Consider the following 24084-nt stretch of genomic DNA (forward strand, 5'->3'; position numbering starts at 1 on the left):
AGATTCTGAGGTTTTGTGAATTTAGTTTGGGTTTACAATTTAGAGAAATGGAGGGAAGAATTTGAGAGGAAATTGAGGAAAACTGTATTATTATAACCACAACTTACCGTCACTACTATGATTATATTAGTCATCCCATATTATGATTGTTAGGTTCGGTGATGTTCATCAATAATTTATTCATATTTCTGACCAAAGGAGGACGGGTCCCCCCTTGTAAGTCTTTGGCTGCTCCCTGGGGGTCTTATATTTGTATGTCTTGTTGATCTCGTCCTCTTACTCATTCTGTAAAGTTGATTTGTGACAACACCAGTTGTAAAATGTGCTATACAGATAAATTTGATTAGACTTTCACCCATCAAAATACAGAGTCTGGTGATTGGTTGAGTGCTGAGGAAATACCTACCTCTTAGCAGCTGCTCAGTTCAGAGATAAACATCCAGATGTTCTGCTTCTTCTACTTAGACTAACTGACATTTATTGCCTACAGTTCTGTTCTGCCTTCTGTAAAATGTGTCTCTTCTGGTAAAGCTGCTGAAAATGCCATGTTACAGTCATATGAAAAAACATCCCAGTTGAACAGGAGTGTTGGAACTTTGGTGTGAACCCTGTGTTAGTTCGGTCAAAATGTAAAGCAAGTGTGATGTATTGAATCTTCAGTGCTACTTTAGCTTCAAACACAACAGCTAACGAATAAACTCCTGTTCCATTTGATTAAGAGCAATCTGCTGGTGCTAACAGCTAGGAAATGATGCCCATTTTTAAACAGCAGTCACTGATTTCTACGTTTTTACGTGGAAACGAAAGAAAAATGTGCTGCAACCTCCAGCAGCAGCTCATAGTTTTAGAGCTTTGCATCATGAAGAACATGAGGTAATGAGTTTAATGTATCTGTGTGATTATGGACATTCTGTATTTCCTTTCCTACATTCAGTGAGAAAGTACTTTGCTTTGCTTTGATCATGAGTGACTGCTGGTCCAAACCTTCAGTGCTCTGCTGGATACAACCCACTATAACAGGGTTTCTACAGTCTGGTCCTGGAGGACACAGGTCTCCTCTGGTCCAACACAGTTCAGTGATTTTCCTGCTCAGACATCCCATCCCTAGCAGTTAACAGAGGAGCTTGACCCCGTCCACATGTGTCCAGACATTTTTTTGGACTCCCGTCCACATGAAATTGCTGTTTTTGGTCATTGAAAACGGTCTCCAAGGTGGAGATTTTCTGATAGCTCTGTTTTCAGTGTTTTCGTGTGGACAGGGAAAACAGCTTTATGAAAACCCTGAGGTCACAAAGCATGCATGTCTCTGGCTCTACCTCAAATCCCTCCTTATATACCTTCATAAGTCATAAAACAACAGCGTCTATAAGCAGAATTACACACATGGATACATGAAAATACTGTTCTTTTACATATATAATGCTGTATATAAGATTTACTTAGTCCATCATTTCCTGATTTGCATAGTACACTACATGGGGAGTATAATTTGGGATTAAACCTCTGTGTTTTTTCTGTTTATGAGGTACTATTGCCCTATATAGGACTTACTTTCAAAAACTAAAAGAGAGAAATCTCCATTTTTAAAATATCTGGATACGTGTCAACAGGGTTAAATTTTGAGCAGGGAAATAATCAGTCCATGCTGGATTCTGACCTCCAAACCCACAACTGAAGTGATCGACCCCCCCAAACCATTTAGCAGTAGCTCAGCGTTTTAAACCTCAACATGATGAGGGTTTCTAAGAAGTGTCAGACTATAAAAGTAGTCGATCTAATGAAGTTAAAAAAGGACTAAGAACAGAAGAAAATGGCTCAGAGTTTGAAAGCTTTTCATTCATTTTATCAAAAATAAATTTCAGTCCATCATTAACCAGCTTTCCTGACTGCTTCAAAAGCCTTTCATTGAAATTCAAAGACAAAAGTCTAAAAATCACTGAGTAAAGCCTAAGTGTTATCTGGTCTTTACCTGATTAAAACTGTGCAAATTATCATTCTTTCAAAGCAGCAGTGCAGCGGGACATTTTGATCATGTTGGAGTCATGCTTTCAGCTTTGACTGACCCTCCGTGCTTTGCACAAGAGTGGACGATTGTCTCGGAGTCCGTGACCCTGTTCTGGGTTCCCACAATCGCGGGCAGTTTTCATACATCCACAGGATTCATATGACACGATGAGAGTTAAAGGAATAAGCTGACCAAAACGAGTGCTAACATTGCTAATGGCAGAAAGCTGGTAGCCACCGGTCAGCAGCATCTACGGGTGTCAGCAGCATTAGCGCGTTTCAGTCACAACTGTGTCCTTTCAAGTCAGTCCAGAGATGGTGGTGACCCCAACTCTGCCTGCACTGAGTTCTGTGGTGGTCTTGATAAGACCCTGCATGGGTCCAGGCCGCACCGGTGGGCTGCCGCTCTCTACAGGCTGAAGGAGCTGCTGGACCACGGTGCAGTTAGGCCTGGAACGCCGCCGCTTGAAGGCTCTCTTTTCTGAGCGGCTCTTTGGAGGAGGCAGACCCTCGCAGAGGCTGCGGCAGGTGGAGATGCCGCAGAACGACGGCTCGTCTGAATGGGAAGAGGCCTCAGAGCTGCCTTCAGATGGAGGGTCCCTGAAGGTGAAGGGAGAGGGGCCAGGCCCACCAGACGACATCAAACCCTGGAGAGGGAGGCTATTATACTGTGGCCTCCCGTTGGGAATTGAAGAGACAGTGAGCACAGCCGGGGTTAACGTCTCTGGTTTTGAGCTGGATTTCATTTTACATCTCTTCTTCTGCTGCAGAGAGAGAGAGAGAGAGAGAGAGAGAGAGAGAGAGAGAGAGAGAGAGAGAGAGAGAGAGAGAGAGAGAGAGAGAGAGAATTACTGGGTACTGTTTAAGCATGATTTTTAGTATGGTAGTAACACAATGCCACTACTGTTCAAAATGTGTGTCTGTCTTCAGATTTGAACCAGAAGTGTGTGGCCTAACCATAAAGCGCATGTTCTATACACTATATGTCCAAATATTTATGGACACCCTGGTCTAATGAATGCGTTCAGCTACTTTAGGTTGCACCCATTGCTGAAACATGTGTAAATGCACACACACACACACACACACACACACACACACACACACACACACACACAGCTTGTCTAGTCCCTGTAGAGAAAGAAGTACTGCCACTAGAATAGGACTCTCTGCAGGAGCAGATGAACATGAAGCTATTGGCACCATGCTGCCTCATGCCAGGCATGGGCTTTAGAGGGGTATATAAAGCCCCCCAGCACTGAGCTGTGGAGCAGTGGAAGAACTGTGTTCTCTGGAATGATGGATGGTGGTGCTCCATCCAGTACTTTTGCAATGAGTTTGGGATTTAGGGACAAGGTGGGGTGGTGATCATCCAATATCCGGACCTAAATGCAATCAAATCCTCACAGCAATGCTCCTCTACAAAATCTAGTAGAAAGCTAGATTCTTCTCTAGACATTAGAGACAGTTACTCCACCAAAAGCAGGAAACACGCCCCTCGATTTAAGAAGAAGCAATGAATGAGCAGGTGTCCCCATACCAATAATACTAATTAATTTATGTACATGTAGAGTTGGATACTGTGTGCGACATAAGGGACACCCAGTGGCCATGTGGTGGTACTACATTAATATGCCTTGTACAGTACACTGCTTTTTTTAATACACTGATTGGCTGCACTGTAACTGGTCTGCTATAGTGATGACCTTATTAAAAGCTTTTAAAGGTTCGTTTTTGATTTATTTTAGATAAATAGATGTATGCCTGTAAGTCACTATAATTATTAAAGATCTTATACACGGGAATTTTCTCAACTTAATAGATGAAAATGTCAGCTTTGAGTACTACAGAATGAACAAAGACCTGACCATCATACCTTTTTATTCCCAACTGTATTCCTTTGAGTTTCCACATTGTATGCCTCGTTTATACCTAAAAATGTATTAGACAGCATCTCATTAAATCACATTAAAAAAGCTGGTGAGAAAAATGCAGATATGATATTTTGATATTTGATGTACTTTTAGTTACAGTTCTAATCAGAATGTAAACAGAATTTAAAGTACAGTTAAAAAGCAGTAATCCCGTCTCCTGTGTGGAGGCCTGTTTGTGAACAGTTCTAGTGCGTACCTTCAGTAGTTGGAATCTGCAGGGACGACTGTGAGAAGGGGTAAGATGCTCTCCGCTTAAGACTCACGTCCTCATAACCCAATGAAGCGCTGAAACGAGCAGTTAGTCTGTGGTAAGATCGATCTTTGCAAATACCATACAGCCACAAGAGTGTGTGTGTGTGTACCTATGAGTGTATACATAATCATTGTAAATCTGAGTGCACACAGCCTCACCTCTCAGGGCAGCAGTAGCTGTAGGTCTTGGGTATGGATGCGTCGTCAGGTTCTGCCGAGGGAGTCTCGGCCGGCATGCGACAGAAATTGATGCAGACGGCCAGACCGAGGAGGAAGCAGAGGACCAGACACAACAGCAGGTAGCTGTACCTGTCTGAGACCTGTGAAACATGACAGTGCTGAAACATCTTTGTTAAAAAACTAAACAGGATTATTATTTATTATTATTATTTACTCTTAAATAATTCTAATAAAAACTGGGTATAGGGATTGTCATCAAAATATACAGATTAACACTACATATTTATTTTCTTTTTAGTATCAATAGAATGGATTAAAAATGATAAACAAAGACCCATCCATCCTTCTCTCTTTAATGAAATGATGCATGCACTAATGCGGTGGGTCAGATGGTACGCTTGTTTAAGGGTCATTCCATGACCTAATCTCTCCAGTCACCAACAATAAATTTAATAATTCTAGGAGTCCCTACCTCACTCTGTAGCTGACTCACTCTCAGAGACAGGTTGAGGACGAGCTGAGTCATGTTCTCCAGCTGCCCCTGCAGAACCTGAATAGACTCCGTCTGCTTCTGGTCCTACAACGAACAAGGAAAACATAAGACGTCAAATCTAAATGCACACTAATGCAGCTCTGATTAATGGCTTTGCTGCTGAGACCAGTGAGACCTGAGGAGATCAGACAGCTTTTCCCAAAAGCACAGAGAACATCACAAACAAATTAAACCCGTGCTGACCTGCTCTTCAGCAATTCTTGAAGTGTTTTGGAGTTTAATGATGGTTTTGTTGAAAGCCTTCTGCATCTCCTCCATTTGCTTCCGATACCTGTGGAGAAGGTAAAGTAGAAAGGAATGAAGCTAGAAGAAAGATAAAGACCAGTACCTACAGAATTCTGAAACTGCTTTTTAATCTAAAAGTGTAAAATGTATTAATTAGACAAAAACCTACAGCCACACATAACTGGCATAATCTTATATCGCGTAAACATTTCCTGATTACTGGCCCAACAGAAATGCTCTTCTTGTCACAGTGACAATAGGGCTGGGAGATATGGGAAAAATATTCTATCACAATATTTAAAGACAATTTCACGATACACACATTTTATTGCGATACTTTAGCATGCAGACAAACCTCATCAGCAGCGACTGATTCAAAAACTGCTTTTCAAATACTCAAATAATCAAATACCGTACTGAGCCCATTCACTTATATTAAAATCTGCTGCCCTTCATCTAATTAACAGCACTAATTACACTCTCTGTAAGGAAATTTGGGTGCAGTTGATCAGTGCTCTTTGAGTGCTGACGATATATCTCAGATACACTCGCTTATTTCACATCAGATTGACCATTATTATTTCAACAATAATTTTGTCAGATTGCCCACAGCTAGGATTTTGCATGACAGCAATGATGCAAAAGTTTGGACACTCAGGTTTAAATTATAAAATTTGTTGACAACAAACCCTCTACAGAAAACAATTTTGGTACAGTTGATATTTATTTTCTGAATTGAACACCGGGTGCGAAAAACTAACTAAACCAATAAACAATCATTTTGTGTTCCATTATGTTTGCACATGCCACATTTATTTATTTTTTGTAAACAATATGTTCAATTAAGCAAATAAACGGTAATTATGTTTAAAACGTGAAGTAGCCTCTGTAGCAACGTGACTTATTTATACTCAACAACACTTTTTTTCTTCCAATTTTGCACGAGACTGTAAATTTAATTAACTGCAGTAAGTTTGCAATGCAAAGGATCCAGTTTTAAATTTAGGCTTAAATGATTTCCAGCAAAAAGACAAATCTTGCCTTTTAAGCCCTGATTTATACAGTAATTTATTTTTCTTTCAGTAAGAAAAAAGTCCAATTAGGAACAGACTTAATATAAAACTAGGTACAATATGTCAAAATCTTTGTATACTGTGCAATAGTCAGCTTCATATTTAAAGCTTCGAAGTGTTTTCCTGGTATGAGGAACAAGTTTAAATAATGTTTTGACAGATTTCCTTTGCCAAACTATTGAGTGCTGAGATCATGTCACAAACATTAGTGTGTGATCTTGTTCTCCCAATTCTAAACTTGAATAGTCTTAATACGTTCTAACACTTCTTAAAGTCTCCAATCATCTTTGGACAGGCTGTCCATATGACCTGTATTAACGTTCTGTAAGCACTGTGTACCTCTGACTGAGCTGCTCCAGGTATCGCCCACTGAGAGACATGTTCACCTCCAGAGCCTTGATCCGGTTGTTGAGCCTCATGAAGACCGATTCCTTCTGGTTAGAGCCGTGAATCGGTGCATCTGTAGAACTGGGCAGTTCTGCATAAAAGTCTGAGGCAGATGGCTGCCCTGACTGCCCGTTACTGCCATGGCCACCTAGAACAGCCTCCTCAAGCAGCTCCTCAGCTTTAGGTTCTGCAGCACCCGCCGTTCCCTCCAAGGGTTCTGTGATCGGGGGAGCCGTCAACGTCCCAGCAGGGGCTGAAGTCCTGGTTTTGCTTGGTTGGGGAACAGCCTGATCCGTTGGGGTGGACAGCAGGGTAACTGGTGCCTGGTCCACAGTGCTGGACGTGCTCGCTGTGGTGGATTTCTCTACTGCAGCTGCAGGTTTCTGGTCAAGACCTACCTCCTCACTTTTGGTCTTTAAAACTGGAGTAGACGCTGATTCTAAGTGGGAGGTAAGGACAGGAGTCTTCTTGACCTCCAGTGGTTTCTCTCTAGTTTTCTCATGTTGAGGGAGTGTGAGCTGAGGTGGCTCTATGACTGAGAGGTCCAGGAAGTCTACAGCATGTGTGGCTCTAGAGGCAAGGGCATCTGTGGAAGTGGGTTTTGGCAGGGCTGAGGTAAGACTCGGCTCAAGTTCCAGAGATCCAGCTTCAGGCTTCTTTTCAGTCTCTGGTGAAGGAGGAACCAACACGTCTGTGGTGGAATCCTCCAGAACAGAGGAGGTCTCCACTGTCTGGGTGTGGAGCTCCAGTGTCAGAGATGATGATGATAATGATGACGATGAAGAAATCACTGGAACTGCAACTGTAGCTTGTGTTTCTTGGGAAGTTCTGAGCGGAGTCTGTGACTCTTGAAGCATCTTACTTGTCGTTGACGTCCTCATGGTTTTCGTCTTCTGTATAGATGGCAGTAGAAAGCAGCTCTGCAGGAGGTACTCGTCAAGAGAACCGACGCAAGAGCAGGAATCAGAAGACTGTTCGTGACCGTACGTCCTCTCTCGCACCTGTGAGTACTGCTGGTGCTGGTCTGCCTTCACACTCTGCTCTTCCTCCTGTGGTATGGAGCTTGGGATTTTCGATTGGTCCAGCTTATCCTCCTCCTCCTCCTCCTCTTTGGGCAGCAGAGTGACGATCTGCTCTTCATCAGGGGGCGTTGGGGCCAGGGACTCTGGAGCAGGCAGAGTTGCTGAGGGAGCCTCTGTTAGAGGTGTTGTGGGTAAAGGTACTGTTTGGTCTACGGCCGTTGTGTCTTGCGTGATGGACGTTGTCTTTGTGATTGCATGCGACTCCAGCAGGTCCTCCTCAAAGGTCTCAGATCTGAATAACAGGAGATAAACACAATGGTGGAATAGTGACCCAGAAGATTCATGGGATAATGATTACTCACTGTCCCCATCAGGATCACAGCCCTTAGGACATGACAGGACATTCCTTCTTTTTCTAGTAACTTGGTGTCAATTATTGATTATTATTTAAATGTATCAAATACAGAAATACTCACATGATGTAGGAGGTGGTCGGGGGAACTGTCTGAGGAGTTCCTGATGATTCTGTCAGATTTACATTCTGGGAGGAGTAATTACCTACCAAACACATGTTAAAAAAAATTAATAACAATATAAATAAATAAATAAATTCATGTCTCAGACCTTTTTTGCCTCACTGTATGTGAGAACAGTGCCTCAATGGTCAAGCACTTAAAGCTTGGTACATGTATGTGCATTTATACATAGGTGTACCTCCACTCCTAGCTGCATCTTCTGGATTTCCACCCAAGACATTGGCAGCAATGTTGTTCACCATATTAATGATAACGTCTGTAAATACATACAAAACAGTTAAGACACTCATGTTTGTTTAAATAAATAAATAAATAAATAAATAAATAAATAAATACCAATTTTGATGCAGTTATTACCTTTTGGTATTACATACACTATACAGACAAAAGTATTGGGACACCTGCTTGTTCATTGTTTCTTTTAAAATGAAAGGGTATTTAAAAAAAAAAAGTCTATTCTGTCTATTTTTGTTGGAGTAACTGTCTCTACTGTCCATGAAAGAAGGCTTTCCACTAAATTATTTTATAGGAGCATTGCTGTGAGGATTTCATTGCATCCAGCGACAAGAGCGTTAGTGAGGTCAGGATGTTGGATGATTACCATGCCACTGCTTCCTCAACTCATCACAGTTGAATGGAGACCTATCAAATCTCCAAGACAAGTATTGGATGGAGACCCATCATTCCAGAGAACACAGCTCCACTGCTCAACAGCTCAATGATGGGGACTTTATACCCCTCTAGCCCACACCTGACCTTGGGCATGATTCTCTACAGGGCTCTACAGGGACTAGACAAGCTGTGTGGGTACGAATTTGCACATCTGTGTAAGTGATGGATGCAACTTAAAGCTGTATCTGAATGAATTCATTATAAGGGGTGTCCACAAACATTTGGACATACATAGGTTTAACTGTACAATAGTTTATTGAATGAGTCAGGTACAATATATTAATATCGCTGACAGAATCCATTGAGTCCTCAGGCCATGTTAAGCCATGAAGTCCTTACCCTTGGCAGACCCAATCAAATTCTTCGAAGATTTGTCATCTGATGGTAAATATCCAGGAGGGTAATCTAGAAGATAGGAGATAAGATAAAACTTGCAATGACAAGAGTTTCCTATGAGCAACTACAGATAGCTTTATATCATACATATAGATGCTGCCATTACTGAACTGCAGAAAGCTAAAAGCCAGGTCTCACCATAGTCATCATCTTCAAAGTTGAGTCTTTCAGAAGGCTCTGAATTCAGTTCATACTCTTCCATCATACTCGTCCCGAAAACCCTTCAATTAAAAGAAGACACTATAAGGAAAAAGGTCTGCTTACAAAACTAATTTTTAAATAAAGGATGATTTGGAGAACGTCAGTCTGTCACTGAGTGCAGTTGTGCTGTCAGCAACCTATAATAAATTCATGTACCTTTTTTTATTATTATTATTATTATTATTATTATTATTATTAATGCGCAGATTGAAAGCTGGGTCTTCCCCTTCATGATTTTACAGAAGTAGGAATCCAGGTATCTAGAAGACTGTTTCCAGACTGACCCAGCTTCCAGTACACCTTTGATCAGTTTTCAGAATGGTTCAGTGCAGAAACACACTATGAGGACTGGTTTTGGGAATCAGAACGCTTGAAATATTTAATAAAAAAAAAATAAGTACCATTTAATGTCTAGTTTAGAGTACTTAAATTAGGGTACACCATATTTTATCATCATGCAAAAACACTGGGTCTCCAAAATGTCAACTTTACAGTCAATTCTACTACAATATAAAAAACAACAGCCAGATTCACATTATATCAAAGTGATTAACGGAGATATGGAAATGAGGATTTTTTATTTTTTATTTATGTTATTACTGTACATAAAAAATAAATAAATAAATACATACATACACACACTATATATATATATATATATATATATATATATATATATATATATATATATATATATATATATATATATATATATATAAAATGTGTGTGAAAAATGATTCTCATATTTTAACGGCAGATTGCCTGTAGTAGTATATTGTGGAATTTGTGAGGAAAGCTCCCATAAGCTCACCTGATCAGACTGAGGGGACAGAAGTGCTCAGAGCCAAAGTGTGACAGCAGCTCCACCTACAGACACATGCAAATAAAAGGAGCACAGTTATATTCACGTCACTAAGCCCTTTCTCATAAGCTGTATGAGAAAACTACAGGGTCAAATATTTTGTAAAATGTTCAGTGTTTCGGAAACATGATAATAATGAGGAGCATCAGGTCCGTTGAGGCACTGATCTGACAGAACTGTGAGGGCCAGGGATGGGACGGAGGAAGTGGAATGGAGGAGGCGGTCAGACTGACTGTCCTTTAGATCTGAAAGCTTTCAAGTGTCTGCCCTCTTTAAAGACTAACAAACATCTTGCCGGGGCCCCCAAGCATGGCCCTTTACCCTCTCTGCTCCCTGGGTGCTGGAGTTGGCTGCCCACTGCTCTGGGTGTTTGTGCGCATGTGTGTGTGTACACAGATGGGTAAAATGCGGAGGACACATTTTGCTGTACAGTGACAGATATGGGCACCTTTTAATAAAAAAATTAAAGTTTGTGGACACTTTTTTATTTAAAACTAAGACTGTACTAACTAAGTAGTAGTAGTTTACAAAAATGCTTATTATTTCTAAAAGCAGCTCTAAATCCCATTCTCAGCAAATAGCTTTGGACTTTTTTTTTTTTTTTTTTTTTTTTTAAAAGATGTCCTCCCACTCAAACCCATTTCCATCACAGAGCAACACATAAATGCCCTCAGTCCAGTCCACTCCAGTCCAACACATAACACAATGTTAGTTCAAGAGCAGTTAGTGTAACACTTAAGTAAGTAAGTGCAGTCACGCAACACACACCCACCAGTTGCCTGGCACATGAAGGAATTATCAGGATTACCACAGATATGCATTACCACACATAGGATGTCGTCAGCACCACACACTGTGAAGTCCTTTCTACTGAGGGGCTCCTAAACAAAGCCTCCAGCAGCTGGAGATAGTGAGCAATGTGAGGTCCTTTTATAGCCAATCAGTGTGCATTTACTACACGGTAACACACGTTTACATTTAGGTAGCTGAATTATGTATGGAGGAATCCTTTAAGGTCATTTATACAGGGATAATTATCCCAAAAATGGGAACGCTCAGTTTAAGGCCCCTCATGAAGAAAGTAACTCGAGCACAAGCTGCACACTTTCTACACCTTTCTCCTCAATCCTTCTAGACATTTCCACACTGCCCAAGATCTAATATAACCTGAAGATCCACAGTGACTTTCTAGTGTGTTTCTAGCCCCTTCTAACTACCCACCCCCAACTGCTTCACCCACTTATCCAAGCACTTCTAAGAGAGAGGCTGGGGGGCTAACCTTAATGTACTTGGTGAACATCTGAAGCAGAGGAGAGAAGAGGGGGAAAAAACACAACAGGGAAACATTTGAGAAAGGAAAAGCATGGCTGAGAAAACTGATGCAGTTCAAAGCTTGTAGTTCATTCATTCTAAAACAGATAAAACATGAGATTTTAACGCTTAAACAAACACTCCTACGTAAAGTCGTTGTATCTAGGAGGTTAAAAAACATCTGTACAAGAAACCAGAACCTGTCCTCACATACCTTCACATATTTAGCGTATAAATGCTCGTCCAGTGGAAAACTCTGAACTGTTCGTTCATCACGAGCGTGAAACGTCCCAAGTTTGGCCCATTTGTTGGTTGGGTATCTGTGGACAAACCAGCAAGTTCATTTCCAATATTCACACAACGCATTAGAGACAAATCACAAAATACTAAATACCCCGAATTTCTCATTTTATTTAATAAAGAATTTAATATTAGATCTGTTTAAGGTTTATGGAACTCGATGATCATGTACAATTATATAAAGACTAATAATAACAATGAAAAATTATGATTACACCAACACCAACAAGAAGGCATGACCAAAACAACACTGTATGGACAAAAGTATTGGGACAGACCTTTTAATCACTGAATTCAGGTGTTTCATTCAGTCCCATTGCCACAGGTGTATAAAATCAAGCACCTACCCATGCAGCTAGGCACGGGACTCTGGAGCAGTGGAAACGTGTAGTGTGGTGTGACTAATCAAGCTTCTCTCCATCTGGCAGTTTGATGGATTTGTCAAATGCCGGGAGAACGTTACCTGCCTGATTGTACCGTGCCAACAGTAAAGTTTGGTGGAGGAGGGATAATGCTATGGGGTTGGCCTATAGGCCCCTTGATTCCAGTGAAGGGAGGTCCTAATGCTTCAGCAGACCAAGACATTCTTGGCGATTGTAGCTTCCAACTTTGTGGGAACAGTTTAGGGGACGTCCCTTTTCTGTTCCAGCATGACTGACTGTGCCCCAGTGCACAAAGCAAGCTCCATAAAGGCATAGTTGGGCGAGTTTGGTGTGGAAGAACGTGACTGACCGGCACAGACCCCTGACCTCAACCAAATCAATCACTTATGGGATGAACTAGAATGGAGATTACGAGCCAGACCTTCTTGTCCAATATTTAATACAGACTTCACAAATGCCCTTCCGGATGAATGGGCAAAATGTCCCACATCCCACAAACCTTGTAGAAAACCCTCCTAGAATAGTGAAAGCTGTCAGAGCTGTAAAGGGGGACCAACCCCATAATAGTGCCTGTGGGTTTAAAATGGGATGCCATAGAAATGGCACGTCTTGTAGGTGCAATGTATAGGTGTCCCAATACTTTTGTCCACATAGTGTGCCTACTTTGTTAAATATCGTCTTGCAAGGAGTCTTCATAAAATCCAGAGCTCCTAACTGAAAATGGTTAATATTTTAGCATGGATGCTTAGTCTGTTTAGTACATGTTAAACAGACCTGCACTCACCAAGAGAAATCCCTCGTTTGTGTAACTGGCCGAGTGGAAAAACAGAATCCCAAATTGAAAGAGATTTTAAAAAGCAGGAAAGCTCTCAGCAGGCTGCAAAACAGCCCAGTTCATTCAGTGAAAAACCAAATGCTCTGACCTGTCACTGATTGACACCAGGAAGTCTTTGGGGGTTGAAGAGAAGAGCTCAAAATTGGCAATGTCCAGCTGCTTCACCTGAATGGGCTGACACAACTCAATGATAAACCTGGAGGTGCACAGAGAGGAACAGAATGGTTGAACTTGGAGAAAAGGTGGATGCTATGGTTGGGAAGAGGAGGAGAGATGATGGAAAGATGAGGGAAGAAGAAAACAGGAACAGAGATCAGAGTGACTGGAAGAGTGGAGTATGAAGTAAGTAGGGTTAAAGGAACGAGAACAAGACTGGAGGTCCGGACTCGATTCTACACTACAGCTCCTGACCTTGTTGGGAGGTGCAGAACCACCCGCTAATACAGGACATTATAACAAATACGATCTATCCTGCAGCGAAGATACGAGTAAAGGAGGAGGAAAGGAGGCATGATTCAACTTTCAAGGCAAGGAATTGATTTTACAGGGATGCTGACGATCAATCGTATCAGATGACCAGATCAGATCTGGATCAGAAACAAAGAATGACACAACAGGGAGGAATCTGACCCGACGGTGTGGCACTTGTGACTATAAGGGTCAAAATAATTATAAATAATAGATTTTTAGAATATATTTAGTGTAGTTTGTTTGTTTGGCTCACCATATCTTGTTGCTGCAAGGATTCAGCATATACATGTCCATGTTCTCCATCAGGATAGCTGAAGTGCTCTAGATAAACAAATACAGACATTAGCACTGAGATTTTTTTTGGAAACCACTAAAAAAATATATATATATAATAATAATAAAAAAAAAAAATAATATATATATATATATATATATATATATATATATATATATATATATATATATATATATATATATAATATATATATATATATAACAAAAAAAAAAAACAACTAACTGCAATTATTTGTTCACGTGGTTTATTATTTGTTTACTATTATTATTTGTTATTGCTATTATTACTTTGTTTATTATTCTAAAACCTTTCATTTTCCTTTTCATTTCTCATCTGTGTAGTTTCCTACTTATTATTCTTTTTATTTGAGTAATGAAGTTATAAAATATATTAATTTTGATTATATTTTTCTGCAACCAAATTTTTTTGATTATATTAAAACCATGTATTATTTATGTTTATTTTTAAGTGAGATATTATTTATTTGCACATATAAATGTATTAGCACATAAAAATTAAACTTAAATAATTCAAACTAAAGTAAATAAATATATCAACAATAATTTGTTAATACAATCAAACTAAAGTAAGTAAATAAATAATGATAAATAATGAAATAAATAAATAAATAAATAAATAGCAAAAGTCCATTAATAATACAGCAAAAGTATACAGGGCGGAGGTGACCACAGTCATTAATGCAGCATGGGCACTGTGAGGCTTTCAGCAGTTCTATTTTAAATGCCTTCAACGCTTTAACACTTATGGCTGAGGAGCTCCAGATAAACAAACACAGACATCACAGTTAGCATCTCGTTAACTGATCAGAACAACCCAATAATAACTTCCACAGTCAAGTCTTAGCTAATTTAAATCTATATATGTTGTATCATATCAACATTATAATACAGATACCTACAGGTCTCTAAAATGATCAAAGGTTCCTACAGTCCTATATGGATGCAGTACGGTCACTCTAAGGCTTTATGGGAGTCCTTAGTACGGGAATACCTGCAGCACTTTAGCAGTATGGCCAGCTGGTTTGCGTACCTTTGCCTCTGGATTAGAGGACAGAATCTTAGCCCCGCACTCCACCGAGGCGTAGTTTGTGGTTTTCTGCACTTTCTTAACAGTGCTGGAGCCCCCGTTACAGGACGTGTGTGTGGTCTGACCTGACGGGGTTGAGAGGGGAGAAATGCATTACACTCAAAACGAACATGGCTGATGTTCACACCACTGAATCCACACTGGTCATGTTTAAGAGGATAATAAAAAGCACTGCAGTCGCTGTTAAATCGTACTTTTTTCATTTTCCTCCTCCATCATTTTCTTCTTCCACTCATCAAAAGTAGGAATGTCTTCGGGGTCTTTGCCGGATACTGATGGATCCGTTTCTGTGGTGATGTGAAGGCCCTGCTGAATGTTAAAGCGGAGAGGTTCAGGCAACTCACAGCGAGCACAAGGACAACAATATGCTAATTAGACTAACATCACTAACGACACTGGAGACTTGCTTGTGTTAACAGCTACAGACTGTGAGGAACATTGTTAAGGTCTATATCGACAGAATGGATCCAATTACACAAGAGCAGGTTCTGAATGTCTAATATTAGAGCAGCTTCCCAGGGGAGGGTCTGAACCTGGGAGGCCACAGAGACACTTGCAAAAGCCCTGGGAGTGTCAATAAGTGTAAATAAGTGAGGAAACAAACGTGTTAAAATTATATATATATATATATATATATATATATATATATATATATATATATATATATATATATATATATATATACATATATACATATATATACACACACATACAATAATTTATAATAATTATATAATTTAACTATTTAAAAAAAAAAATCTTTTTAATTTTTTTTTTTTTAATGAATTTAACATTTAAAAAATGAAAACAAAAAAAACCCAGCATATTAAATGATGCTTTACAACATACAGAAGTGTCTCTCTACAAAAGATGTGACTCACATCCACCTAGAAAATCAACAAGGGTGCCAGAACATTTGCATTAAACCTTTTATATAAGTTTTGTAAATAAAAAAAAAAACAAAAAAAAAACAACAACAACAAAAAAAAACAAACACTGTGTGCATGTGTATAGAGACTGTTTTTCCAGCCTATAGTGGTCCAGCACAATAAGACACTGTCACTATGACCAGAAAGAACATCGCTAGTCCGAATCCCGCTTATGCTGCTAGCCATCGGCAGCCGGGGCCCGCAAAAAAACACAACTGGCCCTTCTTTCTCCAGGGTGGGTAGATGGCACTTTCTCCCTGGATCACTCCAGTGCAATGCGGCCGGCACTGGTGTCTGCTGGAGGATGCATCAGAGCCAGGTACACAGTGCGTTGGTTGCCTGTGATATTGAATCAGTGGCCGTTCCGGAAAAAAAAATAAATAAATAAATAAAAAATAAAAAAATAAAATAAAAAATATATATATATATATATATATATATATATATATATATATATATATATATAGACCCTGGCTGGCTGTGCAGGTGTCGGCCTTCACCCTCCCAGTGTCGGCAGCATTGCATACGATAGGGAGAGAAGGTGTACAGTGCCTTGCAATGTAAAAACATGACCGTGTTAATTCATTTTCCCTTATTTACATTTTGCACTTTATGTAACAATAAATAAGGCTTAGGGCAAATGTATAGATGCTAGCCAGATTTCCCTTTAATTATATAGTAAAATCAATAAAAAAAAAAAAAACAAAATAAAGAAGTATTCTATGTATAATAAATAGTATATACTTGTTGCACATGCAGTCAGAAACCCTTAATTTAATCCTAATAAAAGCTTTTTACCTGTGCATTGCTTTTAATATTTAATATTAAATATCATGAAAATTTGATATTATAAATTTTAAAAAAAGGTCACTTTGGTTATCCCCTTGAGGGTGCATCTTCCGTACCTTTAGTTAGGAAGCATCTCCATACCATAATCCTCTGTAGTTGTTTTTTTTTAGCTGCATTATCTCCTCAGGCTCTGTCTGACTCCAGGCCTTTATAGTATTTAACAGTTACATCATGAAAAGCTGTAAACACCCTCCTGTCTGCAGCGACTGTGGTGCAGTGTACCTAATGACCACGAGGTACCTTTGAGAGAACAAGAGGACCAAGAGGACCAAAACGTACCTTATTCCTGACAGTGTAACTGTATTAGCATGACTTTACAATGCTGGTGTGACTTTCATGGTGCCTTCTATTAAATATTAGTCATGTTAGAATTTCTGGACAATATTAGGTCCCTTCAGGCCCCTGATAGCTCACCTCTTTCAGCTCTTTCGGCATGCTGGAAGCGTTCGTTCCTTTAGTCGCCGGGTCTAAACTAGCCTTCCCTGTTCCAGGGGTGCTGCCGTTCTCCAATACCACAGGAAGACTACTGCAGTACATGAAAAGCAGAGGGGGGAAAAAAAGGAACCTGGTTAAATGAATGAGTTCAAGCAGCAGCATCTCTCAAATGAGCCAAAGGCAACACCAGCCATGAGTATTAAACAAAATACAGTGACATCTTAATAAATGCTAAATGGGCAAAAATATTGGGACACCTTGTCATTCATCGTTTTTTTCTGAAATCAAGACTATTAAAAAGAGTTGATCCTGCTTTTGCTGGAGTGGAGTCTCTACTGTCCAGGGAAGAAGGCTGTCTACTAGATTTTGGAGGGGCATTGCTGTGAGGATCTGATTGCACTTAGCGACAAAAGCATTAGTGAGGGTAGGATGGTGGGAGGATCACCAGCCAACCTCTGTAAGTACTGGATGGAGCACAATCATTCCAGAGAACATAGTTCCACTGCTCCACAGCTCAAATACACTCCTATAGTCCACGCCTGGCTTTAGCCATTACCCTCTATTGGGCATTTCCTATTGGACTGGCTTGACTTTGAGTTTGAGATATCTGGCATAAAATCCTGCTTTGTGAAACTCTCCTCAGGTGTGTTGCATTGTCTATTGTCTAGTTTGAGTTTGGGTCTGAAAATACAAAGACATTTGCATTAGGGATGAGCACATATTATATTATTTACGAGGTTATATTATATTCACATTTATACAGTATATTAATAAATATACATGCACACACAATGCACAGCTAGTGCCACATTTAAAACTTGTAGTGCAATGATTTTTATTTAGAATTCGCAAAACTTTGTCAAATTAAACAGGAATAATTGTTCTAATCCATTCTGCATTCTTGATCAGTGATCTTTACATACTGACGATATGCTCAGAAAAGTGTATTTCTGATGGCAAGAACAAACAACAATGATTAAACATGTGGCCCATCTCTATTTTTGCATCCCTTTTTAATGTAATGAATTAGTTATTAGTTATTAATGAGTTTTTTATTCCCAAATGAAATCATAAAACATCATTTGAGGGAAAAAGTAAAATCTTCAGAATTTTTAATAAATGTAAACATCTCTCAGTATTTGGTGTTTTGTCCCCTTTTGCTTTAATGATCGTATGTACTCAAAATTCATTGTGTCAAAGTCTCTAATGAGTAGATCAGCTCTTTTTGTCCCCAAAAAATGTGTTTGTTTAAATGTAAAAAATATATATAATAAAAAAATCAGATATTTGGACTTGTATACATATCATGGCTTGGAAGGGATCCTTCCTAATATTAAGGTGTCATACTTTGGCTACTGGTTTGCCATGTTTTGCATTTTTTTTACTGGATTAAACACTAAAATGTAGCCACAATCCACTCAAACAACCTACCACAACCTTCAAGGGACAGGGAGAAGACATGACCAAACACTGGTTAAATACCAGGTCTACTAGAGCAGACCCTTCCAATGTCTCATTTATCTTCTGATGAACTTAACTGGGTGATAAGTAGAAGAATACGATTAACTAGAATTAACTAGAGGTCACACCTTGTAAGGTCCATGTCATAAGGAAGGCCATCTCCTGCCTCACAGGCCGCTGTGGCGGAGATAGCAGTCATGGAAGCAGAGGAGCAGGAACCATCGGCAAGACTGAGGAGAAAGAAATCCCAAGAAAAACAACTGAATAAACAAAACCCACAGGACATCTTCTTTAAATATACATATAAATATAATATATAAATATAAATATACATTCCATACACACACATTATATAAGATCTATGGTTATATAAGATATATATATATATATATATATGGAAACTCAACCCTTGGTCCAAACTGAGAGATCTGCTCAACTCTCTGTCTTTTCTAACATATACTAAACCAAAAAAGTGCCATCAGTTGACACTCACCTGCATGAAGCTGGTCCAGGTAAGGCCGTGGTGCTGGAGGTAAGGCCCTCAGAGACAGCTGGTGGCTGACTAGAAGTTAAAGCAGGGAGGGGGGAGAAGTCTGTGACCTGCCTTTGAGGAATTGTGGAAGATTGTGGTCCAGTGTGGTCTGAATCATGCTCAGGTTCAGGTGAAGCCTCTGAAGTCAACCCAGACTCGGTTGTGGTCCCATCCACCTGCAAACCCTGGAAGCAGCAGATTCATCAACATTAGAGGATAGACATTATATTGACAAAAATATTGAGACACCTGCTCATTCATTGTTTCTTTTGAAATAAAATATTTCTATTAAAAAGGAACATTTATCCTGCTTTTGAGCGTTAGTGAGGTCAGGATGTTCCCAAAAGCATTGGATGGTGCAACTTCCATCATTCCAGAGAGCACAGTTCTTCCGCTGCTTCAAAGCTCAATGCTGGGGGGCTTTCTACCCCTCTAGCCCACGCCTGACATTAGGCAGCATGGTGCCAATTATTATGTTTGTGTTTGTCTGCTCCAGAGAGTCTTACAGGGAGTAGACAAGCTGTGTGTGTGTGCATTTGTACATATGAATGAGCAATATGTGCAACTTAAAGTAGTTAAATGCACTCATGGTTCTGGGAAATCTGAGAATTAGGAGAAAAGGGTTAAAAGGGATTACCCAGTATGCCACTACCTGTTCTTTTTTCTCCTTCTGCCCATTTTCCGGTGTCTGCAGCTCATCTACTAGAGCTTCATCTGTCTGGGTTCTGTGTTCTGGAGTGTGACGGGCCGGTGCATCCACAGAGACCACCTGTTCGTCATTCACAAAGGTGTGTTAACACAAAGCAGCCACTGCTGCACATTTAATCATATTTAAAAGCTTATTATACCTCAAACCTGCTCGTCTGCTGCTCCACACTAATGTATATAGTGCTAAGAACAGCACTTCAGTGCCTGTTCAGCAAACCAAGGCTTGTTTTCCAGACATGAATTATGGATTATGGCTAATGTTAGTATGCACTAAACATTTTGTGCATATGGTGAAAGCATGGATCTAAAAGGGGACCTTGTGTTCAGAAATCTGATACGCACAAGTACCTCGTCATTACTCTTGTCCTCTACAGGCTCGTCCGGCTGCTCTGCGATGTCCTGTGCGGTCTGGGGCTGACTCTGGGGGTCAGGCTTGGTGTTTTCTGAGCAATGACCATGCTGAAGAGGATTCCTGAAAGAGAAGACAGTATTTTACAGTATTCATCAGCAGCACAACCAAGTCCGATCCATGACAGCTATGTAGATTTATTTATTTATTATGTAGGAGTTTAGGATCCTTATAATAACTGTTTCTCCACCCCCATTCTCTGTCTTCTGACTTCTGCCAAAGCTGATTGTGTCGAACGCATTTGCTGGTAGGTTATTAGGCAGCAGCTCTAAGTTAGGTAGCTATTATACATAGTGTTTCTGTAAAGTGAGGTTGGGCGAGAGAGAATTCAGCATATTAACAAAACATTACTACCACTTTTATTATCTTCTGTGCAATTATTCATAAACATCAAATTATCATCATCATCATCATCATCATTTGTGGCATGGGGGTGGAGGCAGGGGATCAACCAAGACCATGCTATATGTATATGGGTGATAACTGGTTATACTATTCTTATCTATGCAGTCATTCTGCATATTGTAGCTCAATTTTGAAGATAAAAACAAATGCTACTCATTAAAAGGACCATCAGATTGTACCTATAATGTGTGTGTGTGTGTGTGTGTTCATGTAGCAAAAATGATCATTTGTTTATCTCTTTATGAACTTGGCAATATGACAATATTTTATTGTATTGTGATATTGATCGCCAGTGTATCGTGGATATCATCAGTGCTTCAAGAGTGTAATCAGTCTTATTTAATTGAATGGAGTGCAGCATATTTTGAGTAAAAACCACGGTACTTCGTATAGGAGAGTATTTGGACAGCATTTTTTTTGTTATTACGCTGTTGGTGCATTTTGTCTACATGACAAAATATTGCGATAAATATTGCATATCGTAAAAACATCTTTAAATACTGTGATAAGTAAAATAATATATAATATATATAATAAATAAATAAATAAATAATAATAAAAAATAAAACCCAACTTTACTCTCTTCACAAGTAAACAGGCTGTTTGATTTGGTGCCTTTAAGACCAGTATATGTAAAAATCCTCTGTCCTGATTTGCTGCAACACACTTTCACAAAGCTTGAGCATGAATGGGCGGGGCAGTATTGCTTTAAGCTTAATGATCAGATATGTAACGGGGTTCATTTTTGTGACATCATCTCAATTTTTGGTGTTTCTCACTTTCTGACTATTTTAACCTGGGTTGGTTTTTAAATTCCATCAGAATTTTATCATGGGCCAATAGAAATGCTCCAAAATTACTTTAAAATATGTATTTTTTGCATTGACTTTCATTGAAAATTCAAAAAAACGTCCCTGACTTGAAGGACGGAGACCTTCAGTGATGCAGTGCAGACTCATTCGAGGTATTTCAGTCACACTCACAGCAGCTCAGGCTTATTTACTGCTTCTTCTTCTGCCTCATCACTCCTCCCATCAACAGCCTGAGCTGTCTGAGCTAAACTCAGGCTGCTTCAGAGGCTAACTGCACACCGTGATCCTCTAAGCTCCTCCGCCTCCACCCAAACATCAGCTGCCTTTCAGCGAAGGATCGTCTCGATGCTATGACTCAATATCGGGTAAAGTCCACCTTCTGAACACAATGCAACACCACCATGGCGTCACCAACACACGTGTGCTATTAGTTAACCTTTGTCACATAGGCCTACACCCTGATCCACGTCAGGCCAACAAAACTCAATGTCTGGACTTGACAAATGTATTCAGACACTGTGAATTCAGCAGCTTAATCACACGGTTTGTAAACAGTGAGTTTCTAAGAAGATTATGCAGAGTGGGAAACTCTGGAGCCGCTACACAACAGCCTAAGCTCACAAGCCCAATGTCAAGTGTGGGCTAGAGGGGAGTTAAGCCAGTAGTGGACGGCTGTAGAGCATTGGAACGGTGTTTTCTAGAGGGATGGAAGTCCATCCAATTCATTTGGCTCCAGAACTGATCATCACTGATGCTCTCTGTTCTCACAGGGTGCAGTTATCCCTATTGCTTGTACACTTTTTTCTACCACATCTTTTCCTTCCCTTCGCCACTCTATTAATGTGCTTGGACACAGAGCTCCAGCCTCTTTAGCAATGACCTTTTGTGTCTTGCCCTCCTTGTGCAAGGTGTCAATGGTTGTCTTTTGGACAACTGTCAAGTCAGCAGTCTTCCCCATGATTGTGTAGCCAACAGAACTAGACTGAGAGACCATTTAAAGGCATTTGCAGGTGTTGCAGGAGTTAATTAGCTGATTAGAGTGTGGTACCAGGTGTCTTCAATATTGAACCTTTTCACAATATTCTAATTTTCTGAGATACTGAATTTGAGGTTTTCATTAGCTGTCAGTTATAACCATCAAAATTAAAAGAAATAAAACACTTGAAATATATCAGTCTGTGTGTAATGAATGAATATAATATATATACTTTTTACTGAAATTAATAAACCTTTTCATGATATTCTAATTTTATGACCAGCACCTGTATATGCCAAAAAACAAAGACTCAAAACACTTAGACATTAAACATTACATTACATTGTTCAATAAGGTCCACCAGTGAAATCTTATACTCCTGTAGTTTATAGAGCTTTTCAAACATTTTTTTAAATTATTAAAGATATTTAAGATTTTGGTCCCATATTTACAAGGATAAGACTGGAGACAACTGAAGTCCAGCGTTTGTTAGCAATGCTAGCCTAGCATCCCTCATTCTAAACTAAAGCTGCAGATAAAGTCAGATATCCAAAATTCTGTCAATGGCAAAGGCAATGTCCAGTAAACTACAGCGACAACCACTACAGCCCATTAGCCTCGCAGGTTATGTCCAATAATAGACGAGACAGTTATCTGAAACCCAGCGGTCGCTATGTATGAGCAGCGGCTTCAGCAGTCCAACACATCGCTGGAATTCACTCTGCAGAATGTAGGAAGCTACTAAATTTAGGAAGTCAGTATGTAGGGTAAGACACCTCGGGACATGGGAAACGGCAGAGAGAGAGACGACTATACTGGGCAGCTAACTGTAGTTGGCAGTTGTGGCGTTTCTGACCAGCAGGGCATGAGTAAGCACAGATTAGATTAGGGTTCAGCCTCGGCTGCACTTTGCGTGGGTGTGACGGCCACTCTCCACCTCATCAGTTACACATCAGAAGCTCATATCTGTGTAAGGCTTTCAGACAGTTTTTAATCTGGAGCATACACACATTAAAAAGATAGGAGTATATATACACACACACACACACACACACACACACACACGCACTTGTAGTAAATGTAAGTGGACAGTAATTAAGTGTGTTGGCTATACAGCAGCTCTGGGTGAGTATACAAATACAGTACTGTCCAAAAACAAATAAATAAATATAAATAAAAAAGCTGCTTTTCTGGGTAGTAAGTGTTTACTTGCTCAGTATTGCTCAATACTAATGATGGATTTCTGGATCGGACTGACAGAAGATCAGAAGTCAAGCTAACCTGTCTATGCAGTGCTGGCCTGGGCAACACACTGGTATGTATTCACAGTACCAGGCTGTTAGAGCGGTGTTCGCTGGGTGCTTCAGACTGAAACACATGAAAACCACAGGTAAGAATACGCAGCACTGCGAAAGGTTCGCTTTGGTGCAGTTGAATAAAACAGAACACACCCGTCCAATCAAAACCAACTACTTAACAACAGAGGCTGCTGTATATAATCACTGCTGTCCAACCAAAACCACATATCTCCAGTTTTGCCCGTATTTTCTTTTCTTTTTAGCCATGGTC

The 24084-nt window shown here is 39.8% G+C and overlaps 1 protein-coding gene across 8 annotated transcripts in view; it reads right to left on the minus strand.

The window, feature by feature from the left end:
* Positions 1-1827: 1827 nt before the first annotated feature.
* LOC140561945 (SUN domain-containing ossification factor-like) overlaps positions 1828-24084 on the minus strand; it is a 28194-nt gene continuing 5937 nt past the window's right edge. The window contains exons 2-24 of one of the 8 annotated variants that reach the window (XM_072687231.1): positions 20262-20385; positions 19858-19974; positions 19167-19390; positions 18802-18903; positions 17192-17303; positions 15194-15305; positions 14943-15064; positions 13851-13918; positions 13215-13322; positions 11823-11928; positions 11577-11597; positions 10247-10302; positions 9373-9455; positions 9178-9243; positions 8345-8422; positions 8107-8188; positions 6561-7922; positions 5107-5194; positions 4843-4947; positions 4350-4510; positions 4135-4223; positions 3881-3936; positions 1828-2765 (exon numbers count right to left, since the gene is read on the minus strand). In XM_072687231.1, coding sequence (XP_072543332.1) covers positions 2304-2765; positions 3881-3936; positions 4135-4223; positions 4350-4510; positions 4843-4947; positions 5107-5194; positions 6561-7922; positions 8107-8188; positions 8345-8422; positions 9178-9243; positions 9373-9455; positions 10247-10302; positions 11577-11597; positions 11823-11928; positions 13215-13322; positions 13851-13918; positions 14943-15064; positions 15194-15305; positions 17192-17303; positions 18802-18903; positions 19167-19390; positions 19858-19974; positions 20262-20385 — 3904 coding nt within the window. In that variant the 3' untranslated portion in view covers positions 1828-2303. Of the gene's footprint in view, positions 2769-3880; positions 3937-4134; positions 4224-4349; positions 4511-4842; positions 4948-5106; positions 5195-6560; positions 7923-8106; positions 8189-8344; positions 8423-9177; positions 9244-9372; positions 9456-10246; positions 10303-11576; positions 11598-11822; positions 11929-13214; positions 13323-13850; positions 13919-14942; positions 15065-15193; positions 15309-17191; positions 17304-18801; positions 18904-19166; positions 19391-19857; positions 19975-20255; positions 20386-24084 lie in introns of all 8 variants that reach the window. The other 7 variants (XM_072687230.1, XM_072687226.1, XM_072687227.1 and 4 more) reach the window with 7 other exon arrangements.

Source organism: Salminus brasiliensis, chromosome 9 (assembly GCF_030463535.1).
Source record: "Salminus brasiliensis chromosome 9, fSalBra1.hap2, whole genome shotgun sequence".
NCBI lineage: Eukaryota > Metazoa > Chordata > Actinopteri > Characiformes > Bryconidae > Salminus > Salminus brasiliensis.